We start from the raw sequence: 21,544 nt of genomic DNA on the forward strand, positions 1-21,544 counted from the left end.
TTTTACCTATTATTTTTCCCTGAATAATTAATTGTAGTAGCTGGTACTTTTGTCCCCTCATTATATGTCCCAAGTATTGCAGTTTGCGCTTTTTAATAGTAAGCGCAAGTTCTTTTTCTTTCTGCATCCTTCGCAACACTTCCATGTTTGTCACTCTCTCTGTCCACGATATTCTCAGTATCCTGCGGTACATCCACATCTCGAATGCTTCTATTTTCCTTGTATCGATCTTTTTCAGTGTCCAAGCTTCCATTCCATAGAAAAGAACTGACAGCACGTAACATCTCATCAGACGAATTTTAAGATTTAAACTTAGCTCTCTTCCGCATAAAACTGTTTTCATTTTGGTAAAAGTAGCTCTAGCTTTTTCTATTCTGATCTTGATTTCTTCAGAGTTGTCGTTGTTTTCATTAGTCACAGTTCCCAGGTAATTATATTTTCTAACACGCGTGTTAGAGCGTGTTAGAAAACCTAGATAAATATAAAAAATTAAGCAACTTTATAGTGGAAATGGTTCGCTGATAAATCCTCTATAAAATCGCTATGATGTTATTTTTTGTTGGTCCCTTGACGATAAAAAGTAATAAATATAAAATTGTGTAAAATTTAATTTGCTACATTTTATGTGTTATTATTTTTTTATTTATTTAGAAATAACCGCATTAACCACGAAGGTCATCAGCGGGGTAACGAGAATACAATTAATAAGTTTACAAAAGTATGAAATTGTGTACAATTAAATCTTACTTGCTAGGTTACATTTATTAAGGAATTGGAAAAGAGGTTTACAGTCGGTTTGCAGGTTAAGAATGTCTTTCATATTGTTTGAATAACCAGATATAGATTGTTTGTAAGCGGCAAATTCATCACATTCTGTTAGCACATGTTTTACTGATAATGGTATATTACACCTTCTGCATTTTGGTGCTTCGGTATGGGTAATGAGATGCTCTTGAGTAAGTTGACAGTGTCCTAACCGAAGACGAGATAAGATGACTTGGTTCGATCTGTTGATTGTATGTGGATTCCATGGACCAGTATCTTCTTTAACGTCTCTTAACTTGCTCGTAGATGTTTTCCATTTTTCATTCCATAAATTGAGAGTCATTAATTTTAGTAGTTGTTTTGTATCTGCGGCTGGAATTGATTGTTCTGCCAATGAAGGTAATTGCGCAGCTGTGTAAGCCCAACGATCAGCGTTTTCATTTCCCTCGATTCCAGAATGAGAGGGAACCCATAGAAAAACTATTTTTGAGTCTGTTTGATGCAGACTGTGCAATATTTCTTTGATTAATATGACTATAGGATTTTTCGTGAAGGTTTGTTGTATTATTAAAGAGTGTTTGGTTTGTGCATTGGAAATGTGTTTTAACGCTTGTAATATGGCATAAAGTTCACCATTTAAGATAATGTAGGAGCTGGGAAGCTTAAATAAGTATTTGGTTTCGTTGTTTATATATACTGCTGCTCCTACGCCTTGGGAAGACTTAGACGAATCAGTAAATAAGTGGGTGTAATTTTTATATTTTGAGACTATTTGTTTATAATTTTGATATATAAGACGTGGATTGGTATCGTATTTATTATATTTCGTCAATTGGGTGTTTACCTGTGGGGTTTTGATAGTCCATGGAGGAATGCTGTGTTCATTCATTAACCACGTTCTGGGAAAATTTTGGAGATTTAACGTTGATATATACCGGTGAATTCTAACATAAAAGGGTGGTGGAGAGGTGCTATGTTGAAAAGTTGATTTGAAACGATTATGTGTTATTATTAAAATTAAATTAAATTATATTATATTAAATTGTCTGTGTAGTTGCTAGTTTAGGAGATACAGCGCGAAAGCCCTTTGCACCCCTTTTTCCAAGATGGCGGTCGGGGGACAAGGGCGGCGACCCCAAAAACTTGAACTTAAGCTTCTACTGAACCCCCTACACATTAAAAAAATAAAATTGACTCCTCTAAGAAATGCAACCCTAAATGTAACATTTCAATGTACCAATACAGTTGTTGTACTTACGCGAAATAACGCAAGCAAGAGCTTGTGATCCCTGTAGAACTGATCATGATCATCGCGCACCTGTCCATCAGAAGAATCCAAATGAGCTCTCTTTGCTATACCTTGAGCTCTAGCACTTCTAATAAACTTTTTGAAGCCAATATTCTTCAGCTCATCTTCGTATAGGTCTTGAAATGTTGATATCTCCATGTTTAAATTTCTCAGAGCTGCATTTGGGGAATGCACTTTATAGAAACAAGTAGTTCCTTCTTATGTGCGTTTGTCTATGAAAAAGTAATCAATATGCACGAGTTTTTCCTGTTGAGTGTTAAAATATTTAATTGTAAAATGACCTTGACCATGCAATGGCTCAGTGTGTGTACTTTAATATTAATACAACAAATAGAGCAAAAAAAATATTCATTAGCTGCACTATGTAATTACATATGTGGATATATTTAATACGTATGCTGAGAAGAGGTTGGGAGAACCTCAAGTTGTTTTCAGGAAGATATGTATCAAATGTCTGCTCTGAAAAAGTTGCAGATAGTTGCTATAAACACATTCATTTATGAATCTGTAAAAAATCCCGATATATAAAAAATATATTTGTGCTTTGTTGACTATTCCAATGCCTTCAATAATGTCAAATTGTATACAGTCCAGAAAGCCACTGCCCATCCGCTAGAAAAAATATTCAGATTCGGATTTTTTGCACAATCTTACTCAAAAAGGATCACTTTTAACAAATTTGCATGTTGTCAGGACCAAAAGTGGGTCAAAAATTTTTTAAACGTTTTTTGTTTTGTTTTTTTCCTATTTTTTTTTGCATGGAACAAAGTTTTTTTTGGGTTTTTTGGATTATTCCAAACAGAAAAGGTCTTTAGTGACTTTTCTCTAAAGTTGATAGTTTTTGACGTCTGTGATTATGAAGTGATTAAAAATTGAAAAATTGCGAAATCGGCCATTTTTAACTTTCAAAAACTATGTGAAAAACTTAAAACTTGAATGTTGCCAAGGTAGGTAGATATTCTATAAACATCGATTGATGAAATCCCGAAGAGTTTTTTGCAATACAGTATTCAAAACTCCTTTGTTTTTTAATTTCTAATCACGCGTGCGCGACACTATTTTCCACCGTTGCGTTGCATGTGTATACAGTATGGTGCAAATTAAAGGAATAAATTCGATATTTCGTAAACCGACGACTTTAAGGAAAAAACCCGAAACAGGTCGATATTTATTTTTAAGTTATGATATTGTGGGATATATGGTATACTAGTGACGTCATCCGTCTGGGCGTGATGACTTATTCGATGATTTTTTTAAATGAGAATAGGGTCGTGTGGTAGCTCATTTGAAAGATTTTTAATTCTCTATTCAGTAATGTAAACATTTACATAATTATTTATACAGGGTGTCCAAAAAATTTTTATAAAATTAAATTATTTGACAAAAAAAGAAGTAGAAGGACACCCTGTATAAATAATTATATAAATGTTTATATTACTGAATAGAGAATTGAAGAACCTTTCAAATGAGCTAACACACGACCCCTATTCTCATTTAACAAAATCATCGATTACGTCATCACGCCCAGATGGATGACGTCACTAGTATACCATATATGCCACAATATCATAACTTAAAAATAAAAATCGACCTGTTTCGGGATTTTTCCTTAAAGTCGCCGATTTACGAAATAACGAATTTATTCCTTTCATTTGCACCATACTGTCGGTGGAAAATAGTGTCGCGCACGCTTGATTAGCAATTAAAAACAAAGGAGTTTTGAATATTGTATTGCAAAAAGCTTTTCGGGATTTCATCAACCGATGTTTAAAGAATATCCACCTACCTTGGCAACATTCAAATTTTCAGTTTTTCACATAGTGTTTAAGGGTTAAAAATGGCCAATTTCGCAATTTTTCAATTTTTAATCGCTTATATGTCAAAAACTATTAACTTTAGAGAAATGTCACTAAAGACCTTTTCTGTTTGGAATGATCCAAAAAATCTAAAAAAAACTTTGCTCCATGCAAAAAAAATAATTATAGGAAAAAAACAAAAAAAAAACGTTTAAAAAATGTTTGACCCACTTTTGGTCCTGGCAACATGCAAATTTGTTAAAAGGGGTCCTTTTTGAGTAAGATTGTGCAAAAAAGCCGAATCGGAATATTTTTCCTAGCGGATGCGCAGTGGCTTTCTGGGCTAAAAAAAATATGGTATATCCTTAGGGAAATGGGTACACCAGAATATCTAATATATTTATTACAAGAACTGTATGTAAATATTGCCGTTAATATAAGAGTTAATAACCTGTATTTAAACAAATTAAAATTGGAACTCACCAGAAATGTATAATTTCCCCCATTCTCCGAAGCAAAACAATACGCACAGAAGACATTATGTGAGAAAGATATAGATATATATTATTTTAGCTAATGCCTCGACAACTAATGGCCATTGGCATGGTAGGTACGCTAAATTTTTGCAGTTAGGTACCTAGTGTCATGTGTAGTGTGTGTGTTGAGTAAGTGTCTTGTTACTTTGCAAAGTCGACGTCATTGTCTTTGCAAAGAGACGCTAATTGTATCCGAATTGGACAGAAATAACCAAACGAATTACAAGCGTGACGCCACTACAGTCTTACGAAGGAGAAAATATACAAGAGGAGGATAGAGCTGTATAGAGGGGTTGTGTAAGAATAATAAGAAAAGATGAATCAAGCATTAACAGATCTAGTTATACCAGAAAATCGATTATGATTGAGCAAGATAACCTTAACCAAGATTCGAACAAAGTTACATGGAAGAAATAAACGCAGAGGACTTTAAAATAAAGAAAGTATAAGACAAGGTAACCCACACTATACTACCCATTTTAACATCGTTCAGGAAAATAATATTAAAAATTGCACTTAGATTTTCGACATATAGAAAAAAGGTAGCTTTTTATAGTACAATACACAACAGACAAAATAGGCATGCCACCACTAAATCCGGAACGGAAGAAATAATTTAGTCAGAAAAATAAAAAGGGGATACAAGAAGGGCTTATCCAGATAGAAAATGACTTTCTCTGGAACACAAAGAGAAATATAGAAAAACAGTAGTACAATATTAAGGGAATAGAGTAAAGAGAGCCGCAGGGTGCTTGAAAACTACCGTTGACTACCTGTCATATCTGTAATTACCTACTGTTTTTTACTATAGTCGGCATTGTCCACGTTGGTTTTTCTTGTACAAACACTGGATTCAATTTGATTTGATTTCAAGAAATTTGGTAGGTTTTAGGAAGTAGTTATTGGGCATTTTTTGACATACAATTAAGATTTTTATATTCACCATTGGCGTGCATACAGGTAATATTTGGCGTGCATACGGGTAATATGACCGGGTAATATTACCCGTATGCACGCCAATGGTGAATATAAAATTCTTAATTGTATGTCAAAAATGCTCAATAACTACCTTTTAAAGCTTACCAAATTTTATTTGCATATCTCAACCAGTTTTAGAGCAATAAATAAATCGTCAGTTTGTAAGAAAAAATTTAACATCCCGTATCTCGGAAACGAAGCATTTGCGGACATATATTTATAAAGCAAACGGTTCTTATTTTTTCATGCAGAATTACCCCTTAAAGTTTGTCGCACTCATTTAGAAACACCCTGTATTGATGAAGAACATGGCTAGTTGTTAAAGTACCTAACTTTTTTATTACCCAACATAATGAAATGAATCATACAGCAGAATGTTAAGAAAAATTGAGGCTATAGTTGGGTTTTAATTTCAGTATTTTAGAAATGCCAGAATATTCCACAGGGTGTGGTGAACTTGTACACAAAAACAGTTTGATAGTTTCACCCGGTATACAATGATAATTTACCTGTCTAGCAACAATATTATTGCAGCGATATTGTTAATTTTAGGCTACAACATATTAAAAAAATCACTTAAATCGGACAACAGGTTTAGGAAATACAGTAGACTCCCTCTATAACGAGAACTTAAATGGAGGCCTAATTACCTCGCTATAAGCGGATCTCGTTGTATCAGACAACAATAATATTGAAATGTTTTGATGCCTTTTACGTAGTTTATTAGGGGTCGATGGTGAACAATGAGACCTCTCCATCGTAAATTGTAAATTTTCTACAATATTCAATGTAGGTCGATACACAGCAATAAGTTTATTGCAGGCGGCGAAGCATATTACAGCACTTTCCTCGATAATAACACAGATGTTGGAAATTTCTATGTATTGTTATGATCTGCTTCTTATTAATTTTATATTAATTATTATTTATTTGATTAATTATTTAATTGTCGCAAATCATACATAAAAAATGAATAAAAAATCTCAGGGTGCCTTTTTATAATATCAAGAATATGTCTAAATTATCTCACGTTATACATATCTTCTCTCGTGGGTTCAGTATCTCTTAGTTGATCCTAATCGGGATAAAATAGGGAAAAGAAATAAAGCAAAATATAAAATAAACATACAGAATTGTCTTTTATTTATCAAAATCGATACTCTAAAAATCTATCAAATCTAAAACCTGTGGACACAGATGTCCGAATGAAATTTCTACCATTTAAATTTATTCCAGTTAAAAAAAAACAATTTATCGGTTTGTTCCCGATGACTTTGGTACAACAAAATAAACAAAACCAAATTATGTATTCGCAAGATTAGCTATACTCCCTATTTACTTTCTGAAATATTGGAATTTTAATTCCTGAGCTTTTTACTCAAAATTTTAGTTTCCGAACATAAAAATATCTTTCACATAAGTTGACTGACCTTTTGCTTCACTCACTCTGATGTCTTCTCGTGACCCAAAACAGCTCTCCCTCGTTGACTATGTTAAAGGCTACTCATCAAAGCCCTCTCCGTTCTCCAGCTTCGAAACCATCAGCATACCAGCACCAATTCTCCAACAAGCCAGGCCTCTTTTGACCAGTACTCGATTCAAACAAAACTCCAAAAATTCTCTGCTCTCCTTCTCACAATAATACAGAATCAAAGAGGTATTTCGTCTCAATTTGATCTGTCTCTCGTTCCACTTTTCAGCACTATTCTCCACTATCAAACAACCACTGGTACTTGCTAACTATCTATCCACGAAAACGTCGAACTGCTCTTCAGCGATGCCAATAACATAATGACTTCTTTTTCAAACTTACTCAACATTCAAAACACTTTTCCCCTTCCAAATTGACAAGAATCCGAAACATTTCTCTTTTCCATTCGACAAACAAACAGTCATTTTCAAAATTATTCCGACCATCCTAATTACTTTCGGGGAACCCTACAATATTTACTTGGGGTGAAACAAAGATATTAAAATTCCAAACTTTCTTTTAAACCATTTTTCTAGAAAATTATAATTACATCTACCTGTGGATTCTATAGTTCCCGTAGTAAACAATCTTTTTCCATTTTAAACTTAAATACATCGTCCTTTCCACTTTAATTATTCACAAAAGTCTTTAATGGTTCATCGGAAAGCTCATTAAAAAAGAAATCCACTTACATCCAAACTAAATTCTAATAAATATTTACAGATCAATATACAGGGTGTATCAAATTTATGTGCCCGCGTTATTTTAAAAAAATTTAATTTAATTTTTATTTTGCCTTTGATTGATAAAATTGAAAACACAATAGTATATACAGGCAGTTGGAGTATTGATTTATAGCCATTACTGCCCTAAAAACAGGTAAAAAACATATTCTTCGATTTCATTTTTCCTCGTTATAACCAAATATTCCTCGTTATAGAGGGTTATAGTTCAATAGGAATTTCATGGAACACCTAATGTACCTCGTTATAAGCGAAACCTCGTAATATCCATGTTCGTTATAGAGAGAGTCCACTGTACGAGCCATTAAAAATGACCTATTTTGTGGGGTGCCCGTTTTCTCTGACGCGTAGGGTAGTTGTGATAAAAAGGTTTTTAGAAACTACAAACACCAAAATACTCTATCTCTTATTTATATTATAGAAGACAGATCGAGTAAATCAAAAACCATGTGACATGTGTCCGCGCTAGCTGTAACGTTCGAATTGCTATGTTGATAACTTTATTAGATCAACCTGTAACAAAAATAACATTTAACTTGTGCCTACATACTTATTTTAATCTATAATCTAGCATTTTAATCTAGAAATATATCATTTAAGCTTTATTCTATAGATTTCATGTTGAGTAAACTTATCTTGAATTGTAGCAGGACAATTAGGTAGATCGCTATGGTGGAAACACTCTGAAAAGATAAAGGGGAAGGTATTTAGGAAAGAAATAAAATACTTACAGTAGATTTAGAACAAATAAATATTTGATAGTTATTCAGTGGCCCATTTCTTTTTAAAACATTAGTAGATAGCGACAAAAAATTTGTATATGTCGTGATTCTATCAAAAAAAAAATCAACATGTTATAATATTCTTTTTCTCATAGGCATCTTTCAGTGCGTCACAGTTTTTCGATTTCTTTCTAACGCATTAAATTGTACGTGGCAGAAAAAAAAGGCACGTCCGTAATTACAGACATTTATAACATTTATTCTAGTTGTCGATAGATGGCGCTATAATTGAAAAAAAATTATTTACGAATTATAGAGTGCTAGTCAAAAGTCCGTACCCCCCCCCCTCGTATCTTTTAAACGGTTATACCTATAATAGTGAAGTTTGTAGGGAGGAAATAAACGGACGTACGCTTCCCAGCTAGCAATATAACGTTACCTTAACGTTAAATTTAGGTTTTTTTGTATTGTTACGTAACATCTATCAAAAAATGACGTTACTGATACGATATTTTAATACGTATATTATACGTATGAATTTATTCGTTTCTGAAACGTGGCTCTTTGGTAGGTATAATACGTATGAATTTATTCGTCCCTAAAACGTGGCTTTTTGGTAGGTAAGGCTACGTAAGGCAATCTCGTTTAAGACTGCAGCGCCATCGCGTGTTTATTTCGAACCTTTCAAATAGACATTAATACATAACCTTACATTTGCGTGCTTAAAATGTGTTTGTTTTAATTGAGTTATGGCAAAAAATCAAATTATTATTGTTCCTCAATGTGATTCTTGTATAAAGCGTAATAGTAATTTATTGTTTCATTCTTTCCCTAAAAAGAATAAACAAGATAGAATTATATTTAATGGCAGTTTAGTTGAAAAACGAAATGTATGGAAATAGGTATTTTCTAAAACTGGGGCAAGAGCCTAGTCCTTATATGAAAGTTTGCAGTTTACACTTTAAGAATGAAGATTACTTTAAGGGTATGTTTATATATTATATAAAGTAGCTATTAATAATTTTATATCTTCCTCTCACATAAAAGTCAAATATATAATAAATGTTTATTTCAAATATTTAAAAAATGTGTCAGCATCATGTATGTGTTTTATTTACACAATAATTTTAAGTCCTTTTTATAATATATTATTTATACCGAAAATTCAACTAGAAAGTGACGTTTTTCTGACGTTGAAAACGTTACGTAGAAATAACGTTAAACTGTTGCGTAACTTCGCTGTGACTTTTACACGTATATTTTAGGTACAATTTGACGTAACTTTTGACGTAACTTCTCCCAAAATGTGGACGTTTGTTTGACGTCATATATACGAACACTGTTAGCTGGGTTCTTAACTAGTCATGACACGTGACGTAATAGTGACAGATGACGTTACAGAGCCACTGTGACCCACGGTTATTAGACTTTATTACGGTTGTCTTGTCCGACGGTGGTGGGGAGACTTATATTTTTGACTTTACGTCACAAGAGTTTACATTCCCATATTTTTAAATGATTTTCGATCATTGAATGTGTGTTATTGTGTATATATGTGTATTATTTGTGTTATTATGAAATAATTAGACAAATAGTACACATTTTATCTTATACCGGGTGGTAAATCGTAAAAAGGGCCATAGGAAACTCAATGTAAAATTCTGAATCGTTGAATTCCTGCTTCCCTAATTATTTTACATCAAAAGTCATGAGAGAATACGTGTAGAGAATTAAAATCTGTATTAAAATCAAAAGTTAAAATTGTTCTACGATTTAAATGCATTCCAAAATTTTGAAAAATATGATACATTTGCCACAATAGGTATGCGTGTAAAAGTAAGGCCACACGTTACTATTTAACTGACAGTGCTCACACCATTGACTGAATAAAAAAATCTTTATTATTAATCCTTTCTCCGCAACTGAGGGTATCTTATCAACTGTATTGTTTTTAAACAATAGATGATAAAATAAAAATATTGACAGTTCAAAAATGTGAACATTATTGCATTGTGTGTGGCCTAAGTTTGGGCTGAAAACTAAAATGTATTACATTTTTACAAAATTTTGGAATATGTTTAATTACGTCATTGATTATAAACTTACTGTGTTTATTAATCAATGATTACGTAGACCAATTTTAACAGTTATTTCCAATACAGATTTCAATCCTCTACAAATAGTTTCTAATGTCTTTTGATGTACAATAATTATTAGGGAAGCTGGAATAGGGCTTTTCATTCACAGTCATTTGTTTCGAGCTTCTGTCATGTGTCACATAATATTAATATATCTACGTCATACGTAATTGATATAACCAATGATACAAACCAAAGACGTATGACGTAGATATATTAATATTATGTGACACATGACAGAAGCTCGAAACAAATGACAATCGATGAAAAGCCCTATTCTTCAGAATTTTACATTGAGTTAATGCAAAATTTTGACGCATGTCAAAATTCTCAATGTGTTTTAATTGCATTCATTTTTTTCGAATCCTGAGAAAACTAATAAATATTTTTGAAAAATTTAAACTCAGAATGAAAGACTACATTATTACCGAGGACTGAAAGTCCCTGAAAACTTCTATAATGTTTATTTTAATAAGTTACAGGGCTGAAAATAAAAGAGAAGTCAACGTAGAATGAAGTAAACACTTCTGTTGTATATAGGTATATTATAAATTTATTAAAAAATTTTAAAATTCATCCACAAGGGAGTGGTTGTACAAAACGTTTTCGGTCAAACTGACCATCCTCAGTGTAAACCTGGAAATAAGTGAACCACTTAGATTGAAATGCAAAAGGGTGAAATTTTGACAGTTAAAAAAGAAAATGTGGTTACTTACGTCCAGTGTACAAGTAATTGAAACTAGCCACTTGAATAGGTGTAAAACCTCAAAATAACATTATTGCTACATTATGAGCTGTATAGTAATCGACAATAAGTCGATGTCTTAAGATTAAAAATGTATCACATGTGGATGTATGTCATCCTTGCTCGGAATTAGCACAAGGTTGTGATCAGGTGAGAGGTTAACAACCAACTGATTAGACAGATTGGTGCCTGAAAATTCATGACAAGATGTCAAAGAAGATAGGTGGATTTCTCAAATGTCAACCGAAAAATTTTTGACAATGTGCATTAATATTTAACTTAATTATTCAATTGTGAATATGCAACTATTAAATTTGTTTGATATGAATTCTAAATTGTAAATAAAGGTTAATAAGCTATAATGATATATTCATTAGTGCACCGTAAACAAAAGCAAAATTCTACTCATATGCTGTGACGTCATAGACTGTTTGTCTACTGTATAGGACTGATAATAATTATATTAATTTGAGCAAAGTTATAATGAATGAATATTATTGAAAATTATATAGAAAATTTTTAAAATTTTTTTATCAAAATATGATATTTTAATAGAGTAGCAGCTGTAGAATTGGAAGTAATGCCAATAGTGAATGGTCGGTTGCATATGTTTCAGGGAACCAACGAATATAATGAGAAAATACCAATCTATAGATCTGTAATGTGAATTATTGGAGGTATTAAAGGAAATGATATTAAAAAAGGGAAGTGGAATTGAAAAAATGTATGTACATATCTTAATCAAGAAATCTTCTCTAAAAATATTTTGTTATGACTGAATGTAAAGAGTTTGTCCCATATAGAACTATTGAAAATCTAAATTTAGAAAAATTATTAAAAAGGTGATAAGGTAAGTTGCCTATGTTCAGTGGACAAATAAATGAAATATAATTACTGTTTTGAAATTAAATTGTGTGAATTGTTAAATGGATAAAGACTGATATTAAATTAGGAAAACTGCGCTGAAAGAAATGTACATGTTTTGATCAAAGAAGAAAATTAATTTTGATTGTAAGCTCTAAATGTAAAAAGAATATGTCACATATTAAACTATTGAAATTCTAGATTGAATATTGTATTGACCAAAGTTGATATTAAGTAAATTTATTAAATGTTGATAGCTGAGATTTATTTTTTATTTTAATCTAAATGAAAAATAGAGTGAATCAATTAAAATGTTGGAAATTCAACAAAATTTTTGGTTATTGTCTATATTAGAATGTCATATCCGAAAAGATCAAGGGTTCCATGGTGTGATTTTGATATAATGAGAAAATGATTTTGTTAAGTGAAAATAATTAAAGAATGAGATGGAAGAGATAGAGTCTTGACAGGAGCACAGAGTGAAAGAAACTGGAAGTACTAAAAGAATATTTGATTAGGTATAATGTTTGGGTTTTTTGTTTATTTTGGGTTTGTCGTGGTATGTATAGGAAAGAAGGCCAATGTGAAGGTGAATAAAAATATAGAATTATGGAAATAATTGTCTATGAATGGGGGTGAAATCACGGTTAAGAGAAAGTTGACGGTTAACACAGTTTGGACTTGTCCTTGCGTCCCTGACAATCTCTAAATCCTCATATAGGTCTAAACGAAGGGAGATTGTCAGGGACAATAGAGATTGTCAGGGACGCAAGGACAAGTCCAAACTGTGTTAACCGTCAACTTTCTCTTAACCGTGATTTCACCCCCATTCATAGACAATTATTTCCATAATTCTATATTTTTATTCACCTTCACATTGGCCTTCTTTCCTATACATACCACGACAAACCCAAAATAAACAAAAAACCCAAACATTATACCTAATCAAATATTCTTTTAGTACTTCCAGTTTCTTTCACTCTGTGCTCCTGTCAAGACTCTATCTCTTCCATCTCATTCTTTAATTATTTTCACTTAACAAAATCATTTTCTCATTATATCAAAATCACACCATGGAACCCTTGATCTTTTCGGATATGACATTCTAATATAGACAATAACCAAAAATTTTGTTGAATTTCCAACATTTTAATTGATTCACTCTATTTTTCATTTAGATTAAAATAAAAAATAAATCTCAGCTATCAACATTTAATAAATTTACTTAATATCAACTTTGGTCAATACAATATTCAATCTAGAATTTCAATAGTTTAATATGTGACATATTCTTTTTACATTTAGAGCTTACAATCAAAATTAATTTTCTTCTTTGATCAAAACATGTACATTTCTTTCAGCGCAGTTTTCCTAATTTAATATCAGTCTTTATCCATTTAACAATTCACACAATTTAATTTCAAAACAGTAATTATATTTCATTTATTTGTCCACTGAACATAGGCAACTTACCTTATCACCTTTTTAATAATTTTTCTAAATTTAGATTTTCAATAGTTCTATATGGGACAAACTCTTTACATTCAGTCATAACAAAATATTTTTAGAGAAGATTTCTTGATTAAGATATGTACATACATTTTTTCAATTCCACTTCCCTTTTTTAATATCATTTCCTTTAATACCTCCAATAATTCACATTACAGATCTATAGATTGGTATTTTCTCATTATATTCGTTGGTTCCCTGAAACATATGCAACCGACCATTCACTATTGGCATTACTTCCAATTCTACAGCTGCTACTCTATTAAAATATCATATTTTGATAAAAAAATTTTAAAAATTTTCTATATAATTTTCAATAATATTCATTCATTATAACTTTGCTCAAATTAATATAATTATTATCAGTCCTATACAGTAGACAAACAGTCTATGACGTCACAGCATATGAGTAGAATTTTGCTTTTGTTTACGGTGCACTAATGAATATATCATTATAGCTTATTAACCTTTATTTACAATTTAGAATTCATATCAAACAAATTTAATAGTTGCATATTCACAATTGAATAATTAAGTTAAATATTAATGCACATTGTCAAAAATTTTTCGGTTGACATTTGAGAAATCCACCTATCTTCTTTGACATCTTGTCATGAATTTTCAGGCACCAATCTGTCTAATCAGTTGGTTGTTAACCTCTCACCTGATCACAACCTTGTGCTAATTCCGAGCAAGGATGACATACATCCACATGTGATACATTTTTAATCTTAAGACATCGACTTATTGTCGATTACTATACAGCTCATAATGTAGCAATAATGTTATTTTGAGGTTTTACACCTATTCAAGTGGCTAGTTTCAATTACTTGTACACTGGACGTAAGTAACCACATTTTCTTTTTTAACTGTCAAAATTTCACCCTTTTGCATTTCAATCTAAGTGGTTCACTTATTTCCAGGTTTACACTGAGGATGGTCAGTTTGACCGAAAACGTTTTGTACAACCACTCCCTTGTGGATGAATTTTAAAATTTTTTAATAAATTTATAATATACCTATATACAACAGAAGTGTTTACTTCATTCTACGTTGTCTTAACAAAGGTATACAGCCAACTACAGGGTTTACCCTTTTAATGTTTTAAAAGAGAAGTGTGATATTTAATTTTAAATATTTCATTCAATAGAATCTGCTTGTTTATTCTAAGGGGCTTTCCGCCCTCGGTAATAATGTAATCTTGCATCCAGCGTTTAAATTTTTCTAAAATACTTGGTTTTCTCAGGATTCGAAAAAATCATATTACGATTTAAATGACAGTAAACTCTCGTGACGTAATCTCACCCTTAATGTTCATTGGTTAGTCGATTTAGGCAACCGTAGTAATGTCTGAGAACCGTGACTGTGACCTATAATTTTAAATGGGACCTTATGGCAAGTGATACCTCATTTGAAAGGTATTAAAATACATATTCAGTCATACTAATTTTTTGGGTTTTAGTTGATTTTGATTTTGGTGAATAAATTAAATAAATATAATATTGTAGTTTCGAATTTAATACATAAAAATTCAAATGTCCGCCTATGGTTTTTTTTTTGTCAAAAAGTTGACGTTTCTCAATTCTCTAGTAGTTTCTACGTCAACGTCAACCTTTTTGACAAGTAATCATAGGGGGAATTTTTAATTTTTATTAATTAAATGCGAAACTACAATTTTATATTGATTTCATTTATTTATCAAAATTAGCTTAAACTCAAACAAAATTAGTATGATTGAATCGGTATTTTCAATACCTTTCAAACAAGGTATCACTTGCAATAAGGTCCCATTTAAAATTATCTGTCACAGTGGCGCTGTAAAGTCATCTGTCATAATTACGTCACCTTTCATGACTAGTTAAGAAGCTTACGTCCGTTTATTTCCTCCCTCTAAATTTCACTGTTATAGGTATAACCGTTCAAAAGATACGAGGGGGGTACGGACTTTTGACTAGCACTGTATAATATATCTACGAATATAATCTGTACAATTTATAAGGCTATGCAAATCAAAGAAAACACCATTTTATAAATTGAATAAACACAATTGTTTTGTTTTTATGCCAAATTGCAAATAAAATGTGACAACTGTCAGATTTAACTAAAATGTCATGTTGGAATAAATGTTATAAATGTGTATTATCACGGACTTACCTTTTTTTCTATCATTTGTGACGCACTGAAAAATGCCCATGAAAAGGTCCATATCATCCTAATATACAGGCAAAACAGGGTGTTCGAAAAGTAGCGGAATGGTCGAATATTTTGCGAAATGAACATCTAATCGAAAAACTGAAAAATACATGTTTAATAATTTTCAAAAATGTATCGAATGACATCAAACACTATTCCCCACTCTACCCCCTGGAGGTGGGGTGGGGGTAACTTTAAAATTTTAAATATAAACCCCCAGTTTAATTACAGATGTGGATTCCTTACGTAAAAGTAAGCAACTTTTATTTTAGACATTTTTTCGATTTGTGTATAGATGGTGCTATAATCGGAAAAAACGATTAATCGTGATACGCATAGGTAAATTATAGAAACGGTATATATCGAGAAATATACTTCCAAATAAAAAACCAAAAATAAGTGTTTAATATTTTTCAAAAGCCTATCTAATAACATCAAACATGACCATCCACCCCACCCTCCGGAGATGTGGTGGGGAGGGGGAGGTAAGTTTAAAATCTTAAAAAGGAATCACCATTTTTTACTACAGATTTGGATTTCCTATGAAAAAATAAGTGAAATTTATTCGAAACATTTTTTAGAATTGTTGGCAGATGGCGCTATTAACAATTCTAAAAAATGTTTCGAATAAATGTTACTTATTCTTTCATGAGGAATCCAAAACTTCAATAAAAAACGAGGATTCCTATTTAAGATTTTAGAGTTACCCCCACCCCACCTCCAGGGTATGAAGTGGGGAAGTTGAGAATGACTTCCTCTTGTATGGCTCATTGGTTGGTATTTGCTATCTGCAACAATTTCATCATTTATCATTCATTATTCTGTAGGTATCTAAGTTTACTTTAGTTTTTCAAAAACAATTTATATTAAAGACCATTTCTTTCTCAAATTATTGTTTTCAACCATGTTTGACGGTTAAATTTTGCTACATGATAAACAATTGAAACGAAGAAAGTAGTATATAAAGTGTACCTGTCATAAACTGTTACCACTGGCATTACACTTCATTTTTCTACAACCACTATTCAAAGTGCACTTTTCTGCACGGTTTTATGTTAGCAAACTTGATATTTTCTCACAGTATAAGATATTTGACATTAGTGTGCAGAAAAGTGACGTTTCTGTGCCGCAAAGTGACGTTTCTGTGCCGCAAAGTTCTTTTCTGCACAGTTGACTACCTCAATCTGAGTAACGTTATATTCTGTTTCCATCCGTGGACTACCGCATTCTGAGTAACGTTATATTCTGTTTACATCCGTGGTTAAACTTTAGACAAATATATAACCTATAAGACAATTATTATATTTAACTATAGCATAGAAACTAAATTATGGATGTTACAACTGTTTTATTTTACAATTTTATTCTTATTAAACATTTTATAATTATCAAATAACCAATAAGGATATAGCAACCTGTGCAAGAGACGTCGAATGAAGTAGGTTTTGTGTAAATCCGTGACTGCATAAATATAATGTCAATAATGTGTAATAATTGTTTAAATTTAAACAAATTAAGGCGGTGCATTAATTTTTTAACTGATTTCTGTGCAATTTATTTAGGTATAAGGAATTTAAATTGATTAGTAGGTATTAATTAAATACAGTTTAAAATTTATCACATAGGTACCTATTATAATTAATCGTCGTTTGGAAATTGTGATTTTTATTTTTAGGAAAAACTGTGCTTGTAGAAAAAGTATAGTGTGAAACACGTGCAGAAAGGTAATTTCTCACTCGTTTGAATTGCGGCACTCGCTTGCGCTCGTACCGCAACTTTTCAAACTCGTGAGAAATTAGTACCTTTCTGCACTTGTTGCACAATATACTATTTCACTTTCAAATAGTTATTTTCCTAACAAGTGCAGAAAGTCATACTTTTCCGCACGCGATTGCAGTTTGCCGAACGAAGCGAAGCGGAGTTCGGCAAGCAGTCGAGTGCGGAAAAGGAACTTTCTGCAAGAGTTAGGAACAATATTTTTTCTACGAGCATTTAAAAATGACCAAATCTTAATCAATTAATTGAATTAATATAAAAATACATACACAAATTAAATCTTTGACAAGGTTGTCAAAACCAAACTTTCTATATAATTGGTTAGCATGACGACGATCTAATAACACCGAATTAAATTCAATGCGGTGCCTAAATACCTAGGTCTGGATCCCGCGTATGAAAAAAAAGTTGATTAATAGCAAGCTGAAAATTTGTCAATAGCTTAAGGGTGTCTAGTCGGATAAACTTTGATATATGGGAACACTGGAACAGGGGCAGTTTTAATTGTGGAACAGGTTATAAATTTGGAACGGTCAGACCACGAAAACGGCACATTTATTTTGTCCGGCAGAATAGACTTAAACTCTCCGAATAGAGATTAAATTCTCATGCAAAAATCAGACTGCTATTTATCACCAAATGAGCGTTTTAATGAGTGGAACATGTAGAATATCTCAAATGACAGGAAATATGACAGGTGATAGATAGCAGTCTGATTTTTTGCATGAGAGTTTAATCTCTGTTCGGAGAGTTTAAGTCTATTCTGTCGGACAAAATAAATGTGCCGTTTTCGTGGTCTGACCATTCCAAATTTTTAACCTGTTCCACAATTAAAACTGCCCCTGTTCCAGTGTTACCATATATCAAAGTTTATCCGAATAGACACCCTTAAGCTATTAATAAATTTTCAGCTTGCTATTAATCAACTTTTTTTTTCATACGCGGGATCCAGACCTAACCTGTTATGTACAGGTTTTAATATTTTATAGGCATAGCAACGATGTCAAACAAAGCAATTATTGTCAAGAAGCACGTCACACACTTTAAAATTTATCTTTACTTACGAATTAAAAAATAATTCAGTGATTTAGATGGTATCAAGTGACGAAGAACTACCTCCATCTATCCTCGACGTTGTCAATTATCTTAATTTGTTACCGGAAAAATCAGCAGACAGGTACAAGAAAGAATACAATATTTTTGTTAGTTGGTGTAAAGAAAAAAGTGTAAATAGCTTAAAAGAAGAAGTGTTTTTGGCTTATTTTATTAGTCTATCCAAAATCTGCAAACCAAATACTTTGTGGTCCCGCTATTCCATGCTCAAGTCAGTATTAAAAATTGAAAAAAATGTCAATATAGGCAGCATATTTGAAGAAAAAAGCGTAGGATTCAGTTGTACGTTCAATATAAACATTGTAAATAATAAATAAATATAATTAAAATTACATATTTTGTATTTGATAATAATAAAATTGTTAAAAAGTTGACTTAATTCTTTGACAATGTTGTCAAAACCAAACTTTCAATATAATTAGTTAGCATGACGACGATCTTGGTTTCCATGACGGTGGATACGCGTGCGGAAAAGTAAAAACCGCGTGCGGAAAAGTAAACCGCGTGCGGAAAAGTAACACGCGTGCGGAAAAGTAAAACTTTCTAAACTAAAATACGTGCGCGAAAGTAGACATTTTTGCACGCTCGTAGAAAAATATTATTTTATGATTGCTGTCATTTTCTGACCGCTTGTTTCTGTTGAGTTTCCCATCTTTTACTTCGCACGTCTTTAAAACGATTATTTATAAATAATACCAAAAATAAAAAGTAAACAATACAAACCACTTACTGAAGTTATAAGTTTTCTATCAACATCAGAATAGCCTTGTAAAGACACTGTTGGAGGATTTAGACGAATTGCTGTCAAAAACATATCAATCTGTAAAAGAATAGATTAGGTCAAAATAAAAATAAACTCGTGCTTAGTACAATAATATAAATAAAAATAAACTAAAACCATGATTTATTTAAAATTTCTTGTATGAATTCTGTTTGTTTCACGATTAGTTTACCGTGAATATACGTTGCTATAAAATATTACTTTATCAAATTAAAATAATTTTCGACGACACTTTTCTATAGAACCCTTTATTGCTATACTTGCTTACAGATCTAAGTTTTGCTCGCTACTTTTACTACTGAAAATACAAAACGACTCCCCACCAGAAATACCTGATGGTGGGAACACAAAAATGTCTATTTGTCCTAAAGTCGGGTCCATCGATATTTCGCCCGTCGGCAAATTCAAAGAGATAATATTTGTATGTTATGAAATTCGAGTAAACCGATGTCCCTTTATCTAGGCACATGCCGGTATTTTTACAACCCGGTTACTCATCGTAAATCAATCAGTTTAGCACTTAAAAATTTATACTTGGGGATTAGTACAGTTAAAACTGTTAGACAATTATACTATTAAGCAATATAATTGAAACTTTTTTCTACTTTGAAGGACAAAAAAGCGAGTTCATTAGCGGAACGTAATTCAAAATTATTCTGCAAATTACATTTGATACAATATTTGATTAAAATATCTCATTTTTGATGGTAAAAAATATATTAAATACATATATTAATTTGTCTGGACTAAAGGTGGTAACAGATGGTCTGGAGTTATATTTTTGTTTGAATTTGCCGACGGGCGATACATAGATGGTGTCAACTTTACACAATTTCACTTTGGAAAAAACTTAATTTAAAAATCGTCATCACTGTCCTTCTCAGAAGCTGAAAATATCGCTTGCCTCGCATAACTTTCCAAATACCTACTTTCTAAAGAGGATTATGAATACAATTGACAAATGTTACCCAGAAATATGGGTAAGAATGAATGTATTTACCCAATTTACCCAAACTTTAAGAATGGTCTGATATGAATTTACATCGTAAAATAAAATCGAAAAAACTAAAATCAACTGAACTATAAGGAGGCCGAACAAATTCCATTTTTTTATAAAAAACTACCTCATAAAATTCGAATAAAAGCATTTAATTCTTGTATCCTCCCTGTTCTAATATATGGAGGTAAGACATTGTTATTCACCCAAGCAAATTTGAAGAAAAGTTTAGAAAATCTCAAAGAGCCATGGAATAACAGATTAATGGAATTGGATTAAATAATGAATAACAAGGAATTACAGCATTTCACTTTGGGAACATCAAACTATTTTATCAATTAGAGACAGAAAAAAATAAAAGATGTTATTAAACAAGCAGTGTCATTGAAGTACAGGGTGTAACAAAAATACATGTCATAAATTACACCACATATTTTGGGACCAAAAATAGTTCTATTGAACCTAACTTTCCTTAGTTCAAATGTGCACATAAAAGAAGTTACAGCTCTTTGAAGTTACAAAATGAAAATCGATTTTTTCCAATATATCGAAAACTATTCGAGATTTTTTATTGAAAATGGACTTGTGGTATTCCTATAACAGGAAAATCTTAAAAAAAATTATAGTGAAATTTGTGCACCTCATAAAAAATTTATGGGGGTTCTGTTTTCTCAAACCCCCCCCCCTAAACTTTTGCGTACGTTCCAAATAAATTATTATTAGTACTTTTTCGTAAAGCCGGTTTTTATCGAGACATTTTGAATATTTTTGTACCACTTTTTTTAGGTATGTTTTGAACTAATTTAAAAAAGAAGCCACATCTCGATAAAAGATCCCTTATCGAAAAAATACTAAGAGGCAAAAAAGTTTTAAAAATACTGTGTTTAACTAATAGTATTACAATAATAGTTTAATTGGAACGTACGCAATAGTTTGAGAGGGTTTAAGGGAACAAAACCCGCATAAAATTTTTATGGGGTGCAGAAATTTCACTATTATTTTTTTTAAGATTTTCCTGCCATAACAATGCCACTTGTCAATTTTCAATAAAAATGTCTAAGAGTTTTCGATATATGAAAAAAAATCGATTTTCATTTTGTAACTTCAA

At 31.6% G+C, this 21,544-nt stretch overlaps 1 protein-coding gene across 1 annotated transcript in view; it reads right to left on the minus strand.

Moving 5' to 3' along the window:
* Positions 1–8,062: 8,062 nt before the first annotated feature.
* Positions 8,063–21,544, minus strand: part of LOC114331046 (gustatory and odorant receptor 22-like) — a 39,556-nt gene continuing 26,074 nt past the window's right edge. The window contains exons 6-7 of the mRNA XM_050659202.1: positions 19,389–19,478; positions 8,063–8,281 (exon numbers count right to left, since the gene is read on the minus strand). Coding sequence (XP_050515159.1) covers positions 8,201–8,281; positions 19,389–19,478 — 171 coding nt within the window. The 3' untranslated portion in view covers positions 8,063–8,200. The remainder of the gene's footprint in view (positions 8,282–19,388; positions 19,479–21,544) is intronic.

Source organism: Diabrotica virgifera, chromosome 8 (assembly GCF_917563875.1).
Source record: "Diabrotica virgifera virgifera chromosome 8, PGI_DIABVI_V3a".
Lineage (NCBI taxonomy): Eukaryota > Metazoa > Arthropoda > Insecta > Coleoptera > Chrysomelidae > Diabrotica > Diabrotica virgifera.